We start from the raw sequence: 20,960 nt of genomic DNA, 5'->3' as shown, positions 1-20,960 counted from the left end.
AAGGATATTGTATTATGCTATGAATATGCCATGGATATATATATCTTCTGGAGAATATTCCCTGGAAGTGCTCCTGGCGAACCTTTGATATATTTTAAGAATATTCCTTGGGAATATTCTTAGAATATCTTATAATATTCTTAGAATATCTAAGGTATATTCTATTAAGAATATTCCAGGAATAGAACCCGAGGAATATTCATAAAATATTCAGGATATTCTTAGTTTATTGTAGGAATATACAATAGAGAACAACCATAGAATATTCTTTAAATATATTTTATGAATATTCTAGGAATATTTGGAATATTCCAAGAATGTGACGAGTAACCGCTATTAGGCATGTATATATTGCATTTTGATACAAGATTCACACAAGTAATAAAACACATAATATTCATAAACAAATATATTTTAAAAACAATATACACTGAAATATTTGGCGTTTCAACCAATATTAAAAATAAAAAATCTAATTCAAAATATTTATTCACTGAATAAAATATTCCTGAATACTGTCATATTACAAATATTAAAAATGTATTCAAATTAGGATGTTCCTACTCTCAAACAAATGTATACTAAAAAATATACTAAAATTAACAACTCTGTGAATTCATCAGCACTAATTAAAAAATAATAAATATATCATTTCATTGAAAAAGAAAAAGTGTATTACATCAAGAAATAGGTTAGGTTAGGTTTCTCACTTAGAAAAATAAACCCACAAATGAAGTATTTAAAATGAGTGGTATGATGCGTTCTTCAATGAATTTCACTTACTTAAAGTTATTCAAACTTTGCTCACCAGAATAGTTTTCCTTATATTTGTCCAACAATGCATCAGCCAGTGTTTCAATAGTAATACCTGGAACAAAATGTACATTAACGTTCATTATCACTATTTGAAAGTGGCACAATAAAACTGGAATAAAAATCAAATAGATAGTTTTCGCATAGGTTACTCATGAACATTTACAACATTTTATGACTTGGAGAGCAACTTGCATTGTCTTGTTGAAAAGTAATCATTACGTTTTCAGTTTACTATCGATACTATTGCATTTTACTTACTTTTCTTGAAGACTGAATAGATGCAACTCTCCTGTTTGAAGATCCACAATCAAACTATTCGCTGTACTGCAAATTGGACAACCCCAAATTATAAATGGTACACTGAACGTGACAGAATTATACTTTGATAATAACACCAACACATCATGCATTACACACGCGAACCTGCCACGTCAACCGCCATGTTGAATCAAATGTCGAATTTAACGCAAACGCAAATGTACCATGCATTAAGGGACAGCCGCTTTCACAGAGCTTATTCGACTGTCGCGCGCTACACTTCAATTGACCAATGAGAAACGTTTACTCCAATTATTCACTTCCCCATTTCTCTGTTTCCAGGATTTTTCGCTTTGTAATTAAATAATTTCAAATACAAAAAGACAAATAGGATGAGAATTAACCAATTTATTGATGCAATTGGTTCATTTATTGGCCCATTCAAATTTTTTTGTCGTTTCCAACAGTTGCTGTTGGAGCAATTCATCCAGAATCTTTGCGTTGAGTTCAAAAACTGGTTAACACTATCAGGGTTATATACATTAGGTTATGCATTCGATTAAGATCTTCAAATATTTTTGTTTTTAATGATATTGAATTATTTGAATACGTTATTATAAGATAATTCAAAATTCCATTGTATAGAATATTCCAAAATATACCGTGGGGACATATTCTAAGAATATACCATATGGTATATTCGATCGACAATATTCTTAGAATATTCAAGGGAGAATAATCCATTTATAGACATTCTATGCACATTCTTTCGGGAATAATCCTGCCATATTCATTCAAGCATATTCTATGAATATTCTAAAGGTATGTATATATTCCAAGAATATTCTATGAATATTTGGAATATATACGTTCGTTTTATGATATACAGGGAATATTCCAAGAATATCTAGTGCTGTGTGGGGTATCCCTGTGCCATATAGGGCCGTCGGGAACGTGTCCCTGTGCCATGTGGGGCCGTCGGGAACGTATCCCTGTGCCATATAGGGCCGTCGGGAACGTGTCCCTGTGCCATATGGGGCCGTCGGGAACGTGTCCCTGTGCCATATGGGGCCGTCGGGAACGTGTCCCTGTGCCATGTGGGGCCGTCGGGAACGTGTCCCTGTGCCATGTGGGGCCGTCGGGAACGTGTCCCTGTGCCATGTTGGGCCGTCGGGAACGTGTCCCTGTGCCATGTTGGGCCGTCGGGAACGTGTCCCTGTGCCATGTTGGGCCGTCGGGAACGTATCCCTGTGCCATGTCTGGCCGTCGGGAACGTGTCCCTGTGCCATGAAAAAGGGAAAGGACTTTCAGACCCGAAGCTATAGTACTACTTAAAAGGAATGGAATCTCTCAAAATGGGGTTCTGGTTCCTTCGAACCAACGATGTAATTGAAACGTTTTTTTTTTTGTTTCAGTCACAACAGACCAGCCATCATCTGGTCAGGAATGGCCGAGTGTGAACTGGCATCACTGTCGACGGCAACAATGGAGGCAAATGATGGCTGTGGGCAGAATTACACATTTCTTTTATTGCATTGTTTTTTTTTGGTAGTTAAGGATTCATAAAAACAGATAAGGTATGAGTGGAAAAATATTGAAGAGAGAATGTTAGTTCTTTTTATATAGGAGTACAGTTCGTTGTTCAGTAACTTTCTTAATATTTATTGAAATAAAAGGTTGTTTAAGTGGAGATTCAATTTATCTTATTTTCTCAAGTTCACAATTGTATACCAAATATCGACCATTTGGCGGGAATATGTGACGTCAAAGTACATGTCAACAAAGCGATCCAAAGCACAGAGAAGTAAACATAGTAGATTCTATATTGTATTACTTGATAATTTCAATAAATTAAAGATAGGAAGTAGTGGAAAATCAGTTTATAAGTACTGCATAGTTCCAAAGTGCAACAATACAACGAAAACTGCTCCTCAAAAAGTATGTTTTCTTGTGCCGAGAAATGCAAACATTCGATTAAAGTGGTGTAAAGCTATAAAAAGGGACGAATTTAAGAACCCGAAACTGTCTGCAACTGCTTATACTGTTGTGAAGATCACTTTTGATGTGAGTATATGACACTATATTTAGTGTCATAGTCTTAAACACTGATAAACATATTTACTTCTCGAATATGAAACCTTTCTGACTGCTGTTATTCTTCATTTTCAGGTAGGAAGAGAACTTCATTCAGTACCAAATAATGAATAAACAACAAGGATGTTACATTACGTCTACGTAAAGGTATTGTGCCCCACAAATTTCAGTGTCGGTAAGTAAATAGGCCAAAACCTGTGAGAGAGGCTGCTCTCAAAAGGCAAAGACTTAGGTTACTTCAAGAGACTCTATCAGAAGCTGCTCCCAGAGAAGTTATGGAAGAAACTAATTTATATGTAGGCCCTGTGGATACAGCAGATAAAACAATCACCAGAGAAATAAATTATTGTGAAGCTGGTCCACGACGTTTTCTCAACAGAAAATAAAAGCCTTGATTGTGACAAAGCCGTTCAAGTTAACACAATGAAGCCAACGACAATAAAATATAGAAGCAAAGGTGTCACTGTTGGTCCTAAGACAAAAAATGTAGCATTATCACCGTTTCTAGTACCAGTTAAAAACACATCAACTTCACCTATTAAAAACCGTCCAGATTGCCGGTATGAAAAGGAAGTTATTCCCAGATACAAAACCAACAGACGATTTATCTATTACATCGCAATCTTCATCAATCTCTAGTGAGTATGAACAAGAAACTACTTCTTCCGAAGCAAGTTGGTCTCAAGATAACAAGGACAGACAATTTCAAAATGTAATGTGTAGTGCAACATTGACCGCTGTGGAAAAAGCCTAAAATGATGTTAGGACTCCCTAAAGACAGTTACCATTTGATAAAACTATTAAGTGATAATATCCCAGTTCCCACTATTGACATTTTAATAACCTTGAAGAAAATAAAGTTAAATGAATCATTTGACATATTAGCTATATAATTTGGCTATACACAGAGCACTATAAGTAGAATATTTTCGAACAGTAATTGTTCTAGCAGAAAAAATGAGGGTGTTAATCGTGTGGCCTAAACTATCTGACATAGTTAAAAATGTACCCATCGCTTTTACAGCACGGTATTCTAAAGTTGTTTCAATTATAGATTGCTTGGAAATAGAAATTGAAAAACCGTCCAATGCGATCCACCAGTCTCTGTCATGGTCACAATATAAGAAATGTAATACTCTGAAATACCTTATTTCTTGTACTCCAGATGGGTTAGTCAATTTTATTTCAGAAGGATATGGTGGAAGGGCTTCTGACATCATTATAGTAGAAAATTGTGGCTATCTAGAATGTTTACCTCCAAACACAGCTGTTATGGCAAAAGCTTCAAAGACTTCTCTCATTTGATAGAAAATAAAAAATGTACCCTTATTCAGCCTCCTTCAGTGTTCAAGTCTACAGCAAGTACAAAACATGAGGTGAAGCAGTCCAAAAGAATAGCAGCATTAAGAATTCATGTAGAGCGTGTAATAAACAGGTTGAGAGAATTTCATACGTTGTTGTTGCCTCATGCATGTGTACATCACAGCTTAGTTCCGATAGTAGATAAAGTAATAGTAATCACATGTGGCATAATCAATATGCAAAACGTTTTAATAAAAATATAAATAAAATTTTCAACTGTTTTATTTTTATTCATATTGGTGTGGCACACTCAGAAGGTACCTTATTTTCAATGTACAAACTCCAGAAGAGCATGTTTTTAAAATATTTGCACAATAGTTCTCATCATAATTTACAATATAAATGTAGACTTCCTTTATATTTCAAAATCATGATGGGCAACACAGAAAAGCCCTTTTTTTTATTTGAAAAATACAACTGCATTTGGACCTGAGCCATATATTTTGAGGATATAACATCTTTTGAAACATATCTACTCATGGCTTTCTCAGATGATGGACATTTGATTTCAATACTGTAATCAATACTCTCACCATCAGGAGATGCACCAAATACGGGATAATTAGGGTTTAAGATCAAACCACACCCAATAATTTTTAGTTTCATTTTTTTTTCGACTTCTTTCAATACTTTTTTCTCTAGCAAACGGCCTCTTTTCATCGATTGTGTCCTTTAATTTAATTGCTCCCATTATACTTTCACATAAAGTGCCTTCGAAAACTTTGCAGTGTGCTGCTTCATGCATCTTCGAAGCAGTAATCCTAGCATACCGTAGCTCATGCCACAGCGGACAGTCATTCTGATCAATTGTAGCTAGATTTGCTCCATTGCTAGGTGATGTGTCCATCATACTCCTGCAATAGTTGATGAACTCTGTGGCGTTAGTCGGTTAATTTGGTAGTGTATTTACTAAATGATGAATGGATAATTTTTCTTCTCTGCTTTTTTCCTTGTAGTATTTCATGAGTTGACTTTCCATGTGACCGATGCTTTTGCTATGGTTTATTAGAGTTGGCAGAAGGCTTCGAGTATTGGCAGATGGAACAGGTTTGGCTTTTGAACTACTACCTAACTCTTTAGCTCTTATATACTTTAGGGTTGTGCCTATCGTGGATAATTTGGACGTCTTCCAGTAACAGTCGATACTAGTAGAGGAAGGGTCTTCGCTATGCCTGTGCAGCCAAGCTATAAAAGCCATTGCATGCTTACATCCACCTGAAAATTAAAAATATATATAATAATTATATTTTCTGGATAAAACATGATCACATTTTGAAATCAGACTCTTATTTTTATGAAACAAAATGTGTAAGTTGCAACTTGTGTTAATACTCATTCGTGCCCTCTAAATAATACTTTACCAATCAATTATATGTACCTAAATGTGCTGCACAATCGTCACATTATGTTCGGGAGTAATACAAGCTTTCACTACACATATGTTTGCTTCCCTATTTACTTGAACATATCCAATAGCTGAATCGCCATAAGAATATATTTCGGACCTAAAAACACAAATATTATCAGGTTAGAATAAGAAGTGATTGTAAAAATTTTCTTAAACAAATTTTTCACTGCATTATTTGAGGTTATGTACACTTTCTCAATGTTAGTAAGCAAATAACTAGAAAACTGAACGAAAAGCTGAAATTAAAGACACTTATACACAATAATTATTTAAGTACTTTGCAGCTTTGACGCCTCTAATCTCAGCTGAAGTGAAATCGGGATGATTTGCGAAAAAACTTGTCATCATGAAGACATCTATTCTCGGCAAATTGTCAGATTGTGCCATGACAAATCCGACTTCAGTCATTGTATTTATTTTCCGAGACGTTCATAGTAATGATAAAAATCAAATGACTGCTTGCAAAACTCTAATTAGACGGACAAACAATAATAGAATAGTACAGAACAGCATGTAAATAAATGTTGTTGACATGGACTTTGACGTCATCCTAAGATCCTACCAATCCCGTTGCGTTTTACCTAATTTGAATCTGTCTCGTATTTTTTACGTTTTCAATTATGAACTATTTAAAATTTATAAAGTATATAGTCATGTGAACCCATTTACATTGATCTGATATCAAAATAGATTAAGAAAAAAATGAAAATGAGCTATTTTATATTACATGCATATGAGCTATTGAAAATGTTTTTGAAAGTAGTACTTCGAAAGAATTTTGAAATACATAACATTTTTTGCCAAAAAATATCTTTTTTTTTTTAAATAATAGGAAAATGAGAATATGAACTAACATTAACCATCCTGAAACCCCACTGATTACATGTTTCCGTTCCTCTTACAAAATTACCATTTTCTCTCTTATTGAGAAGGAATAACTTTCCTGACAACAAAATAAAAAATAAATTATTTGTGAAAACAAAAGTCGAGTTTCTCTTAAACAATTTCGTTTATGTTTTGATGTCATAACCAAAAAAAAATCTACTTCAATTATTATGGGAGATACGGGGGTGTTTTCATGAGAAGTGAAACAAATTCGGATTTTTCAGGACTGAAATTTTTTCAGGAAAGAAGTGTAATCGTAGTAGGTTGGTAGTCCTGATCACGAACCTGAAGGAGTTTTGAGCCTATTTTGCTCCCTAATATGTTTTACCGTAAAAATGGGGTGTTCCATCGCGAGTGGCGGACCATGTATATCACTTTCGCCAACCCCATTCAGGTGGTAGGTGCATTTTGAGCATTCCTCTATTTCCTTTTTTGTATTATTCTGATATTCCTTATCTGCAGCGCCTTTGGAATAAAATGCATTAATGAGAAATTGAATTGAAATTACAGAAATTTGAATAGAGTCAAATAAAGATAATTGAACACGTTGAGTTTTTATATATATATATATATATATATATATATATATATATATATATATATATATATATATTACTTATATATATATATATATATATATATATATATATATATATATATATATATATATATATATATATATATATATATATATATTACTTAATTACTTAAAAGTTGACTCATGCACCTCTTTATAAATTCATACAAATTGCAGCCTCCTATTTTAGACATCTCATTACACTGAAAGAAAAAAGTGAGATAGGTACTTGCAAACAAAATATCAGTTTTTTATGTGCACTCACAGCTGCTCTGAAATTATTGTTTTCTTTCAAATATTCCTCAATGGTATTCAGATCTTCAGCATTGTTCAGAGGAAAAAATTGAAATTTAGTGAAAAGGGAATCAATCTCTTCTTAGGAATTACGACCATGCTCATCATTGGTTCTGAGGTTCTCCAGTTTTGAACTGATATCAGTCAAAATGCTACTGATGAAATAGTATTGTTTGCTGATTTTTTTCATAGTTTCATCTAAAAAATACAAAAAAATTAAAAAAAAAGCAAAACATTTTTTCATCTATTAGTTATTTAAGGACTGATCAATAAGTTCACTAAAGAAGATGCTCACCAATATTTTGATTCCCATGAATTGGACAGCAATGGCAACAGTTCTTTTTCATTGGCCAAATCACCAGGTGATTTCGGTGGTGCTGTAAATCAAAATTGTTTAATGTAAGCATGCTTAGTTCATTGAATATCACTGATTTTCCATAGTATTCATATCCATAATTTTCTTGGAAAAATTGTACAAAACCACTACTACTATTATTATTTGAAGATAGATCAATATATGGCAAGGGTTATGACAATTTATTCATAAATGAGCACTTTCTAAAAGTTCTATTCCTAGATATTTTTTGGGAATATTCATATTATTGCAGTAGGTACCATACTTTTCAGTAATGGAGAAATCATCGTGGTATTGTCGAAAAGATGACAGTCATATGTCTTTTAAAGCAAATTAGGCATGTATTTTCAGAATTGAGGTCCAACTTTTTTATTCAAACTGAATACTAAATTCAAAACAAGAATTCGATTTCCATTGGTTCCCCTCATTTGTATTATCAGATGAATCGATTATCATATTTTGCTTATATTTCAATAATTCTCTCAACTATATGTTTTAGTTCAGAAAAGTTACATTACTGCAGAATCTAGAATTTAAAAAAATTGAAAATTATTCACCTTCATTCATTGGAGATGATAGAGCATTGGATTCAAACTCATCAGTGTTGGGTGGAGTATCTTTATCCCTTGTTTTAGATGGAGGAGGAGGTAATTTACTGTACGTTTCATCTTCTTCACTTTCGTCAGAGGACGAAATTTTATTCTTTTTTTTTCTGTATTTTCTGGACTTTGAATCTTCCTCATTCAAGTCGCTACTGTATTCCGCAACCTTTGTTTTGTTTCGAGCTTCCAGGTAATTATCTGAAAAAATGAAAATATAATAGAATACAATTAATTTGTTAATCAAAGATTAGTCATACACAATGTATAAAACTTTTCCTGGAATTATAGAATCCCTGACAGAATAATCTACTAACTGTATGTTCCATTACGGAAAATGGATACTTTGTGGCTAGGCCAACATGTATTCATGTTCTCATAAGTTCGGATGGAATTTATTACTTTTTCTCTAGGGTAGGGTGGCCAGACACAATGAGTGTTTCCAATTAACCAATGTGTGGGAACTGCTTCCACAGAATTCTCTTCTAAGAATTTAACTACCGTCCATGTTTTATCCATCTTTGGAAAATCTACAATATGGTGAATCAAATTATTAAAAAATGAGCAAAACATACTCTTTCACTACAACAAACAAATCAGGAGAAAGCATCTTCCCTATATGCAATAAACTATAGTTTACATTTATTACAAAGTTAGCAAAAATATATCAACTTGAATCAAATAACAGTTTTGGAAAGTTCCATATATATTTAAATCTGATAATAATATTAATAATGAATAGAATTGAAAAAAATATATTACTTTCATTCAATTCAGGAAAAAATTATAGCAAATGTAGTAATGGAATAATTACATGCTTATGTTCAATTGGCAATGTCATACATTTATGAACTTTATCACTTATTTTTCTCGGTTAAAGTGAACTCATTTCATGAGTTGAATCCAAATAGATACCTAATTCTGATGATTTACAAGGTGAAATATAGAAATCTGTTAATTTCAAAAACTTCTGGACAAGAGTAATTACTTGTAAGTCCACAGTTACAATATTTTTAGTAATCACAATACTATTATCTAGAAGGCAACAACAATTATCAGGTTCAGAAATGCTCAGTAAACATTTTTTTTAAAATAAATTTTTCTAAATTGCTTCAAAATGTTCAGACCTGGCAATAATGTACCACTGAAATGTTCAATTTGTGGACTCTCAACATTCCCCTTGATATTAGATGTTAGAAGTCTATCCAAATCCAAGATAGAGTAAAACAAAACAAAACCGAACCGTGATGTTCACGTGATCGCCCAGTGTCAGATGGAAAGGGCAGCGTTCATTGGTGAATTCGCCTTCTTGGTACGAGTTCAGTACCAGCACAGGGTTGTAATCAGTCGTTTGCGTGGCGTTGTAATAAGTTGGATTTATTATATTTTTAGTTGAATTTTAGATACCAAAACACATGTGTTTTCGTATGAAAAGGGAACCTTATCATCTTTCAGAAATAACTTTAAAGCCAACAGAACCAAGCCATTTAAAGGAAAAGTCGTTAAAATTAACTGCTTGATGCTAAGAAATTCGATATTTTGTAACATTCAACCCCATAATTCATTTCATTATCTTTCGTTAAGGGTCAAAAATATGTCATCCAGTCTGTATACCCCATTTAGAATAAGAGTCAGAAAGCACTCAAACGTATAATAAATATCGCAATTTATCTTATGAGCTCTAAATTTAACGACATGATAAAATGAAGCCACCCAAGTGGCTAATCTACATATGTTTTATTCGAGACAACAAAGAAAATATCAAAAATGACTCTTGCAGTGACATCTATATTTCAGTAGTAGACTCACGACATTAGAAATGTCGGGAACTAGACGTGAATTCTTGAGGACTTATTCGCCGGACCATGAGGTGGCGAAAAGAGTACCAGTCTTAGAAACAATTTCAAGCTTTCTGATTGGTTAGAATTTTCTGAGATAACATTACTTACATCCCCTAACATAGTAAAGGTGGTGAGGTTTTTTTTTGAAAAGATTAAAGTCAGTCGTGCGCGGACCCCAGGGTCGTTTAGGGGCTCTTGCCCGGGGCAGTTCGCCCCTTTGGGGAGGTTGCTGGGAAAGCTATTGAAGGGACTGAGGTGCTAGGGATTTTAAGATACTGGGTCGCGAGGGGATTTCAGTAGTGCGATGAATATTCGCGGTTTATTTGACTAGCTGACTTGAAGTAAAATGTCAGGAGCGTACGAAATCAGAAATAGGCCGGTTGAATTTCCTCCAGAGTTTTAGGAAATACTCGAATAGAGTGAAATACGGTTTCGAGAAGTGATCTCGATATTTGGGAGTTATTCGCGTTTCATTTGGCTAGCTGACTTGAGGTAAAAAGTCAGGAGCGTACGAACTCAGAAGTAGGTCGGTTGGACTTCCTACGAAGTTCTGAGTGACTTCTGGAGGTACTGAAATACGAGGTAGTTCAGGTCACCGTTTTGCGAGGTGTTTTGGAATTGATAAATAATCGAGGTTTAGTTGATTCGAGGTAAAGTCAGTGGTGCGCGGAGATTTGGTGAATCCAGTTGAATTTCCTACGGTAGCTGGAAATTCTAGAGGAAATTTTGAGTGAATTGAAATATTGAGATATTTCAAGTCACTGTTTAGAGAAGTGACACTAATTGGGTTTTGGTAGTATTCGCGGGTTTATTCAATTTAGTGATTTAGAGATTTTTCCGAGTTTCTGTTAAGAGTTTTTGGGGAAATAGTGGCTTTCGTTGGAGTTTTCAGGGGAGTCCGTCTACGATAATTTTGGTGAGCGTATTTTAAACAATTCTGATATATAGTGTAGATGTTATTGCATGCTTATGTGGACTATATTTTCGACTTGGCACCTAGAGTATTAATGAACATTTACCATAATAATATAGCTACGAATCGGGTTCCCTTTTCATTTTATTAGATTATTATAGGTCATAGTAATTTCCTACGTTATACAGAGAGGAGCGATTAAGTGGGTCTCTTGATAACTTCTCAGAGTTATATTTTAGTTGATTTTATAGCAGAGCTAGTAGAATTCAGGCAAGGCATATCTATGCCCTGAGTGAACTTACCTCAATTTTCAAAGGAATACTCCTGTCAGTTTGTTTTAGTAGTTTACCCATAGTTTGTTCATGGTTATAATTATTTATTTCTTTTTCTTTTATATAGTGTAAATAACGTTCAGTATTAGTTTTGTTCATTTAATTTTTTTCTATTGTTAATCCGATTATTCTGCCAACTTTACTCATTAATAAAGTTGGTTTGTGAAAACTTTGCTAATATTAATTCATTTCCTCAAACCCCTAAAAGACCACGCATTTGAGCCGTGGCCGAATCCAGTCTCTGAGGATATAATTGGTGGCATAACCAAGCCATTTCTCCACGAAGATTAGAAGGTAGGAAAAAGTCAACTGTTGACCAAGTTGCCTACTAATTCTCAATCCGTGTGATCAGGACGGATTTCAAACTTTTTCTGATCTGGTGGCAGCAACTCTCACGCTACCAAACTAAATTAAGAAAATAAATACCTTTGGCTGAACGATCCCATATACAGGGGGGTGAATTTTTCTGGTGCGAGTAAATACTGAGATGATTATTATATATTCATAGTAGTACTTATATAGGGATCGCCAATTCAGACCCGACGGTCATTTATTACAGCGTGCGTTATAGTATATTGTTTAAAATTGTTTTCCAAGATGTCCAGTACAGACACTTCTGATGACACTGTGAGCTATCCTCTGAGTCCAGCCAGGAAACGATCCAAAAAAAGACATTTGAGTGTTGAGATGAAAGAAGTGATTTTAAATGTGTTCAAGAAAGAGATGAAGCAATTGAGACATCGACTGTCGACGAAGTCGTATCGAAAGTTTCCGATAAAATTGGAGTGTGTTGCGCTTCGATTTACAATGTTTTACGGGAATGTAAACAAAATCATACATTTTCCAAACCAAATACAAATCAGAATCGTCAAACCATTATAAAATCAATAGATGATGCTGATAAACATGCAATCAGGAGGAAAGTGCATGAGTACTTTTTCAGAAATGAAATACCCACGATAGACAAAGTACTCACAGAAATAAATGAAGATGTTTTATTGTCAAGTTTTAAGCGGTCAACGTTCCATAAAGTATTGAAACATTTGAATTTTGTATGGAAAAAACGAGGGCGCAATAGTTTATCATTGGATAAAGAGGAAATTGTGTTATGGAGGAGAGAGTATTTGACCAAAATTAAATATTATAGGGAACAACAGAGAACAATTTATTATATGGATGAAACCTGGGTTAATGCTGGTCATACTACCCCTAAAGTATGGGTCGATGAAACTGTGACCTCATCTAGGAGGGCCTTTCTAGATGGACTATCCACCGGATTAACAAATCCATCAGGTAAACTTATATTTATATTAAGACCTGCCTCAATCTCAATATATAAAAAGTAACCCTCGTATTTGTTTTATTTACTTACATAACTCTTCATAATTTCAGGTGAAGGAAAACGGCTTATTATTTGTCACATCGGCAATGAGAATGGGTTTGTTGCTGAAGGGCTGTGGTATTTCGAGTCGAAGAAAACGAGATTATCACGAAGAAATGAACGGTGAATCTTTCGAACAGTGGTTTTCCAAAGTTCTACCCCATCTGGAGGATAATGCTGTGATTGTAATGGACAATGCACCTTATCATTCGCGACGGTTAGAGAAGATTCCGATAACGTCTTCAAAGAAGGTTGAAATCCAAAATTAGCTGCGATCAAAGAATATTTGCTTTGAAGACTCAATGCTAAGAGTACAGCTACTAAAAATTGTCAAGGAGCGCAAGCTTGAATACCAAAAATATATAGTCGATGAGATGGCAGCAGGCCAAAACAAAATTGTCCTTCGCCTGCCTCCATACCACTGCGAGCTCAATCCCATCAAGTTAATATGGGCGGATGTGAAGAATTTTGTAGCTCAGCATAACACCACGTTCAAATTTGCAGATCTCAAAGTATTTTTTGATGAGGCTTTGATAAGAGTCACAGCGGAGAAATGGGAGAAGTGTGTTCGGCATGTGATATCGGAAGTCGAGACAAAGATGTGGAAGCTTGATAACATAATAGAGGCACAAATCGAGCCACTGATAATTCAGATTGGTGAGGATGACACTACTCATGAAGAGACAAATTCATCCAGTTGAATAATTTTGACTAACATTCCTTTTGATTTTACATAAAATAAAAATTATAAATAAAGAAATAATTACGTCTCTTTTCATATAATGCTTGAGTGCGCTGTGAAAATTCCAATGAAAATCTTTTTATATTACACATATTATCTGCATTTTTCCCGTTAAACTGCAAACCTTGTGCATTTCACTCGTTATTATAAAAAGTTTCCTAAGTATGATACAGCATATGCGATCAACAAGATGTTGATTCTGAATACGACCCTGGCCAATTCTTGGGATTTTCAATATCACGTGCGTAGGGCATGTCAATGTTTACATCCACTCTATCTTGGATTTGAATCTGCTTTAGATATAATTTGTTGTAAGGGTTTTTCACTTTTTCGTATCATCTTCTTGAAGGTCTGCATGTGATTTTCAAAAGGAAATGCACTGAATCGATCTAAATTTCCAAAATTTGTAACGTGTAATTATGAACATTATGTGAAACATGTTGTTTTCCATATAAAACTATGAATGTTTTAACAAAATATTTCAGTAATGACTTGGCATATTCAATATTTTCCTGATAGTTTGATGTTGAAAAAAGAGTCATTGCAACGTGAAGACACAAAAAAATTTTATATTTATCTGAATTCACTTTATTTTTCAGAACCACTGGGCCTGTATAAAATAGAAACAAGCGGAATTCAGTTACTTTCCAACAGTTTGCCCATTTCAAAGCTCTTGGCTTTCTAGAAAACTCATAAGGTATATAGGGAATCAACCGAAGATGTGAATTTGAAATATCTGATATTTCTTGAAATGAAAATTTACCAGGTGGTTTTCCATTCATCCAGATATTTACCATCATTTTTTTCACAACAACTAAGCGAACTAGGTGCATGTAGTCCAAAGGAAAACGAGCAATCATATCCAATCCTGGAATCTCTTCTAGTATTGTTCCAGTATGGTGTTCATTTTGTTTTTTCAACCTGAATTCAGAATCAGAACGCAGTGTCAAATTATCGGTTTGAGGAAAACATGTTCTTCTCTCTAGATATGTTCCCTCAATTTCACATTTCGAACATGAAAAGTTTTATAGAGTTTTATTAAAACAACGATAAAAATAAAATGAAAACAACAATAAAAATTAATTGGCGCTCCGGGGCGACTTCATTGATTCCAGTGGCGTATTTGCTTTTCCAGCTGCAGGAAAACCCGGAAAAACCTGCAGCACCACATCATCTGAAGATCTTGATCTAACAATGTCCTCTCTCTTATAAAACAAAATGTAGGGTGTCTCCAGAGGCTCCAATAAATTCAATGCATTCAGAACACTTCGTGACACGACTATCGTCAAACTTAAACCAGTCCGTTTCTTCTTTGACCAAGGCGTAATAATGACCAAATCCAACGCCAGAACCACAGTGAACAATGACTGCATGAATATTATAATAGTGGTCTGCTAGGTTGAAATGTTCATCTATTTCGAACCTTCCAAAGAGTTTCTTGTTTCCGTTAGAGGTTGAGTCTTGTTTGAAAATCATCAGTGTTATTATTAGATTGACTGGAGCCTCAGCTATACTTGTTTCCTTATAACAGTCAGTTAGTTTGGCGCATGTTTGACAATACAGTCGATCATCACCTGTTAAAAATTTCATTTTCAGATAATTTAACAATAAGCTTTGCACGGACTGGTTATTAGTCGTATTAGGAAAAGCTAGATGAAGTTCCAGAAATTCACATTTTTCCAGCAAAAGATTTACAAACACAAGACGAGATGGGTTGTACGGAATCATTCAGTCCAGAGCGGTCAGGAGTATTGCTTTTGATATTGTTTTGCTCACCAAGAGTTTTCAACAAGAACCCCAAGAATTCGGAACAATCCTCTTGTTGTCCTAACGTGGACTTCAAAGACTCCAGGAAATCGGTTGGAGGGAAAGATGATACCTTCTTACGAAACTGCAGCTGCATGAACAGGTGTTTGAGTTTGATGAATAAGTAGGAAACATTCCCGTTCTCGTTCATCATTAAAACTTCATTCTTGAAATTCTTCGTCATGAACAACACTTGTATCCAATCCAATTTTCTTCTCTAGATTTTCAGGACAACTATCTACTGATTCGTAAGGAAGAAAAAGTTTCACAGAATCTCCATAAGAACCATTTCTCAAGCTGCGATCGATCCTTCCAAGTGAAGAAGGGTTTCGTAGAGGGATCGATTCGACTCTTGCTTCAAGAAGCTCTTCCACCGAAAGGGAACCAGTTCTACGAGGACTGCAACTCATTTTTTGGGGGCAAGAGTGACCTGAGTCCACTGACCGCACTGAAAAAAAAGAAGGTGGATCAATCACTTGTGAATTAACCTTGATAGGAGACTGATGAATATCCACATATCTCGGCTTGTTTCGAAGAGGTTTCAGTTCAGTACTGAAATTAGGGCAATGCATGATCTCATCAAAATTATGTGAAGGAGGAATAGTTCCAAGTACTGAAGCAGCATTGCCACGTTGAATAGCAATACTAATTCTTTCTATCAAAAAAAGAGGTAGAACGGTGATCTTTCGTTGCTTGGCCTATTCTCCTTCCGAGTTCATGAACGAATAACAGAGACTCCGGGACATAAACACCAAAAGTTTCAACCGCTACTGGATGAAACAGATAGTTGTTTCCAAGATTTTGGTATTTTTTTCTTTTCAATTTCTCGCCAGACAATGTTGCAGTTCCAGCAGACTTGGAACTTTCGGCTAGATGGGAAGCCGCGACCGTGTCAACGCAAGTAAAGTCCCATACCACAGGTTTACCGTATTTCCATGGTATGAGAGACATACCATCTGGTCGTTTACCATCATCTCGACTGGTACCTAAGGGTTCTAGATTTGCAGGAACATCCGCTGACAACATAGATCGTTTCAATATGTCGTTCAGTTGGTGATGTCGAGATGTACGCCTTGCACTTCTCCTGCAACTCAAACCATGTGTACCTTTCTCATCAACTATACTACCGCAAACACAAGTATGAGAAACACAAATAGATGAACCCATCCTAAGTCCTACTGCTATTCTGAAAGATTCATCGTCTAATAGTGTTGCAAAAGATGCAACAGGTAAAGCATTCAGCCAAGCACCCGATTCCTTGATCATTGCTGCTTTCAGACGAGCCTTATCTTATACACTTGTAGATTTCAGAAGTTTATCAGTTATAATGTTCAGAAGAGGTCGGTCACACTCTTTTTATTTTGTTGTTATCTGTAGGAGGAGCAATATTAGTTGCAGCATGCTAAAGTGATTCACCTTCAGAATAAAAAACGTAAATTATCAAATTCGTCAAGCTCTAACTGACTTGACCAAGTGGGGGAACATCTGAGGACGTACATGAGTTTTGGAATCGCCAAACAATTTTTCAAAAGAAAAAATGCAATGTGTTTTGGAAGTTCATTCAATCTGGTGGTCAGCAATTTGAGTGATTCCCGTTTTTCTCGAAGATGTTCTGAAAGTGAATCTTTAGAGAGAGGAGCACCCAGAAGACTCCATTTAGACTTTTCCAAAATTCTTATGCCAGGATTCGGAAATATTATTCGGAGTTGAAAGAGTAATCAACTCGCATTTTTCAAAATTTAGTTCAAGTCCGAAATGTTTTGAATAATCTATGATTTTTTCTAAATCCTTGAGACATCGTCCAAATACCAACTATTAAATTCGGATGATGAGCTTCTAGTGAGTTCGTTGATGGTCAGACAAAAAAGAGCAGGTCTTAATGGATCACCTTGTTGAACACCTCTCTCAGACAGAATCAGATGTTCACCAAAACTCAAATAGGAAGCTGATTTATAACACTGACTTAAGAAGGGATATAATCCTGGAAACGACTCTTACACCTTACGAAGCATGATGTTTCTATCAATCATGTTGAAGGCATTTTTGAAGTCTATTTTCAGGAAAATTTTTGAATCGGGATTTGGATGAAGATTAGTATATCTACGAGCAGCATGAGCAACAGCTTCACATCCACCTGCAGTACCGAAACCAAACTGTAGTGGACGTAACATCGATCCTAGTTCGTCTTTAATCCTCATACAACCAAGTGTAATAAGTTGGATTTATTATATTTTTAGTTGAATTTTAGATACCAAAACACATGTGTTTTCGTATGAAAAGGGAACCTTATCATCTTTCAGAAATAACCTTAAGGCCAACAGAACCAAGCCATTTAAAGAAAAAAAGTCGTTAAAATTAACTGCTTGATACTAAGAAATTCGATATTTTGTAACATTCAACCCCATAATTCATTTCATTATCTTTCGTTAAGGGTCGAAAATATGTCATCCAGTCTGTATACCCCATTTAGAATAAAAGTCAGAAAACACTCAAACGTATAATAAATATCGCAATTTATCTTATGAGCTCTAAATTTAACGACAAGATAAAATGAAGCCACCCAAGTGGCTAATCTACATATGTTTTATTCGAGACAGCAAAGAAAATATCCAAAAATGACCCTTGCAGTGACATCTATATATCAGTAGTAGACTCACGACATTAGAAATGTCGGGAACTAGACGTGAATTCTTGAGGACTTATTCGCCGGACCATGAGGTGGCGAAAAGAGTACCAGTCTAAGAAACAATTTCAAACTTTCTGATTGGTTAGAATTTTTTGAGATAACATTACTTACATCCCCTAACACAGTAAAGGTGGTGAGGTTTTTTTGGAAAGATTTAAGTCAGTGGTGCGCGGAGATTTGGTGAATCCAGTTGAATTTCCTACGGTAGCTGGAAATTCTAGAGGAAATTTTGAGTGAATTGAAATATTGAGATATTTCAAGTCACTGTTTAGAGAAGTGACACTAATTGGGTTTTGGTAGTATTCGCAGGTTTATTCAATTTAGTGATTTAGAGATTTTTCCGAGTTTCTGTTAAGAGTTTTTGGGGAAATAGTGGCTTTCGTTGGAGTTTTCAGGGGAGTCCGTCTACGATAATTTTGGTGAGCGTATTTTAAACAATTCTGATATATAGTGTAGATGTTATTGCATGCTTATGTGGACTATATTTTCGACTTGGCACCTAGAGTATTAATGAACATTTACCATAATAATATAGCTACGAATCGGGTTCCCTTTTCATTTTATTAGATTATTATAGGTCATAGTAATTTCCTACGTTATACAGAGAGGAGCGATTAAGTGGGTCTCTTGATAACTTCTCAGAGTTGTATTTTAATTGGTATAAGTGAAGTTACCTCAATTTTCAAAGGAATACTCCTGTCAGTTTGTTCATGGTTATAATTATTTATTTCTTTCTCTTTTATATAGTGTAAATAACGTTCAGTATTAATTTTTGTTCATTTAATTTTATTCTATTGTTAATCCGATTATTCTGCCAACTTTACTCATCAATAAAGTTGGTTTGTGAAAACTTTGCTAATATTATTTCATTTCCTCAAACCCCTAATAGACCACGCATTTAAGCCGTGGCCGAATCCAGCCTCTGAGGATATAATTGGTGGCATAACCAAGCCATTTCTCCACGAAGATTAGAAGGTAGGAAAAAGTCAACTGTTGACCAAGTTGCCTACTAATTCTCAATCCGTGTGATCAGGACGGATTTCAAACTTTTTCTGATCTGGTGGCAGCAACTCTTACGCTACCAAACTAAATTAAGAAAATAAATACCTTCGGCTGAACGATCCCATATACAGGGGGGTGAATATTTCTGGTGCGAGTAAATACTGAGATGATTATTATATATTCATAGTAGTACTTATATAGGGATCGCCAATTCAGACCAGACGGTCATTTATTACAGTGGTGGCCTAGCGGTGGGATATTATTTTATTTGAAGGGGATTATTTTATTTGAGGGGGTGAAAGAAGGAGGTCCAGAAAGCAGAAGTAATAATATTTTGCGTTAATTTTTTTTGGTTGATAAGATACAGTAGAAGTCAGTTAGGTTTATCAACATAGAAAAGGGAACCCTACAAATTACCCGACTTGTGCCTATACATATATATTTTACCCGAAGTTTAGCAAGCAGTCCAAAAAAATATATAGGTAGTTTCTAGTTCGATACTCATTCCGATTATCGAAATGAATAATAAAGAAGGGGTATCAGGGGTTACACCCACGCCAACACCTGTTAGAGTGGCAACCCACTATTCGCTAGGTATGATCGCGGCAACTTTAGATGATTTTTCAGGAAAAGAGGTTGTAAGGTATTTTGAGAAATTACAGTTGCATGCAAGACTGGATAATTGGTCGGAGGACGAAACCCTTCAGTTATTTAAATTCAAGCTTGTTGGTGACGCCTATAATTATTTTGAATCGGATGCGCAGTTGGACACGTTAAATTTTACTGATCTTAAGAATAAATTCATAAAAAAATTTACCCCATTCCAATTACCAGGCGAAAATCAGTGGAATTTAAGTAAATGTTTTCAACGACATGACGAAGATGTGTCGTCATTTTGTACTAGGTTAAGAATTTTAGGGTCTGCCTTACTAAAGGAAGATTTAGCAGGAGCTGACGCTGGCGAGGAAGCTGGGATAAAAAGGAAGAATCGAGAACTTATCCTGAATCAATTTAAGGTGGGGCTGCGAAAGGACCTTATGAAAGAAACTGGCGTTTTATTGTTGAGTGAGAAAAATTTGGATTTGGAGAAGGCTGAGGAGTTAGTTAAGTTACAGGAAACAACCCTTATGATGGTCCAAGGAAGATGTGCGAACTTGAAAATTTCGGCAGTAGATAAGCAGGGCGAGTGCCAGGCTTGTGGTGGAAATTCTGAACATTGGTCTAGGGAATTGAGGGTCGATACCACGGATAACAATAGAGATGAATATAGAGGCTCCAGAGATTATAGGAACAAAAATAATCCACTTCTAGGAAAGAATTGTTATTCATGCGGAAAACCAGGTCATTTCTCCAGAGACTGTCGCAGAGTTCAACCCGAAAACAGTAATGGATGTTATGTGTGCCAACAAGCAGATCATTGGGCAAGGGATTGTCCAAGAAACAATCAGAATAGGGGTCGATCAGATTTTCGTAGGTCTTATAGGGGAGCTAGGGTTGCAGAATTTCAACCACGTACATGGAAGCCGGTCAGAAACGTAGTTGGATACAATAGAGATGGAAAACCAAATGCGGAAGCTGAGAACAGCAGAGAGGCAAAGCAGAATACGGG

At 35.2% G+C, this 20,960-nt stretch overlaps 1 protein-coding gene across 3 annotated transcripts; it reads right to left on the bottom strand.

Annotated features, from left to right (window-relative positions):
- Positions 1 to 4,734: 4,734 nt before the first annotated feature.
- LOC111516966 (uncharacterized) lies at positions 4,735 to 17,502 on the bottom strand. 3 transcript variants are annotated; one of them, XM_074179185.1, is made up of 9 exons: positions 15,634 to 17,502; positions 8,966 to 9,178; positions 8,607 to 8,849; positions 7,990 to 8,071; positions 7,666 to 7,892; positions 7,551 to 7,603; positions 7,109 to 7,288; positions 5,909 to 6,035; positions 4,735 to 5,745 (listed from the first exon to the last, which is right to left on the bottom strand). In XM_074179185.1, coding segments are annotated over exons 1-5 (753 nt in total). In that variant the 5' UTR covers positions 15,848 to 17,502; the 3' UTR covers positions 4,735 to 5,745; positions 5,909 to 6,035; positions 7,109 to 7,288; positions 7,551 to 7,603; positions 7,666 to 7,891. The 3 variants fall into 3 exon arrangements, with proteins under 3 accessions (XP_074035286.1, XP_074035288.1, XP_074035287.1); XM_074179187.1 differs by having other exon boundaries at positions 7,152 to 7,288; XM_074179186.1 differs by lacking the exon at positions 7,551 to 7,603.
- Positions 17,503 to 20,960: the final 3,458 nt, after the last annotated feature.

The sequence above is a fragment of the Leptinotarsa decemlineata genome, unplaced genomic scaffold (assembly GCF_025532065.1).
Source record: "Leptinotarsa decemlineata unplaced genomic scaffold, Ldec_3_MD MMD2_tig00004433_RagTag_RagTag, whole genome shotgun sequence".
Lineage (NCBI taxonomy): Eukaryota > Metazoa > Arthropoda > Insecta > Coleoptera > Chrysomelidae > Leptinotarsa > Leptinotarsa decemlineata.
This window is presented reverse-complemented; position numbering and strand designations above follow the sequence as displayed.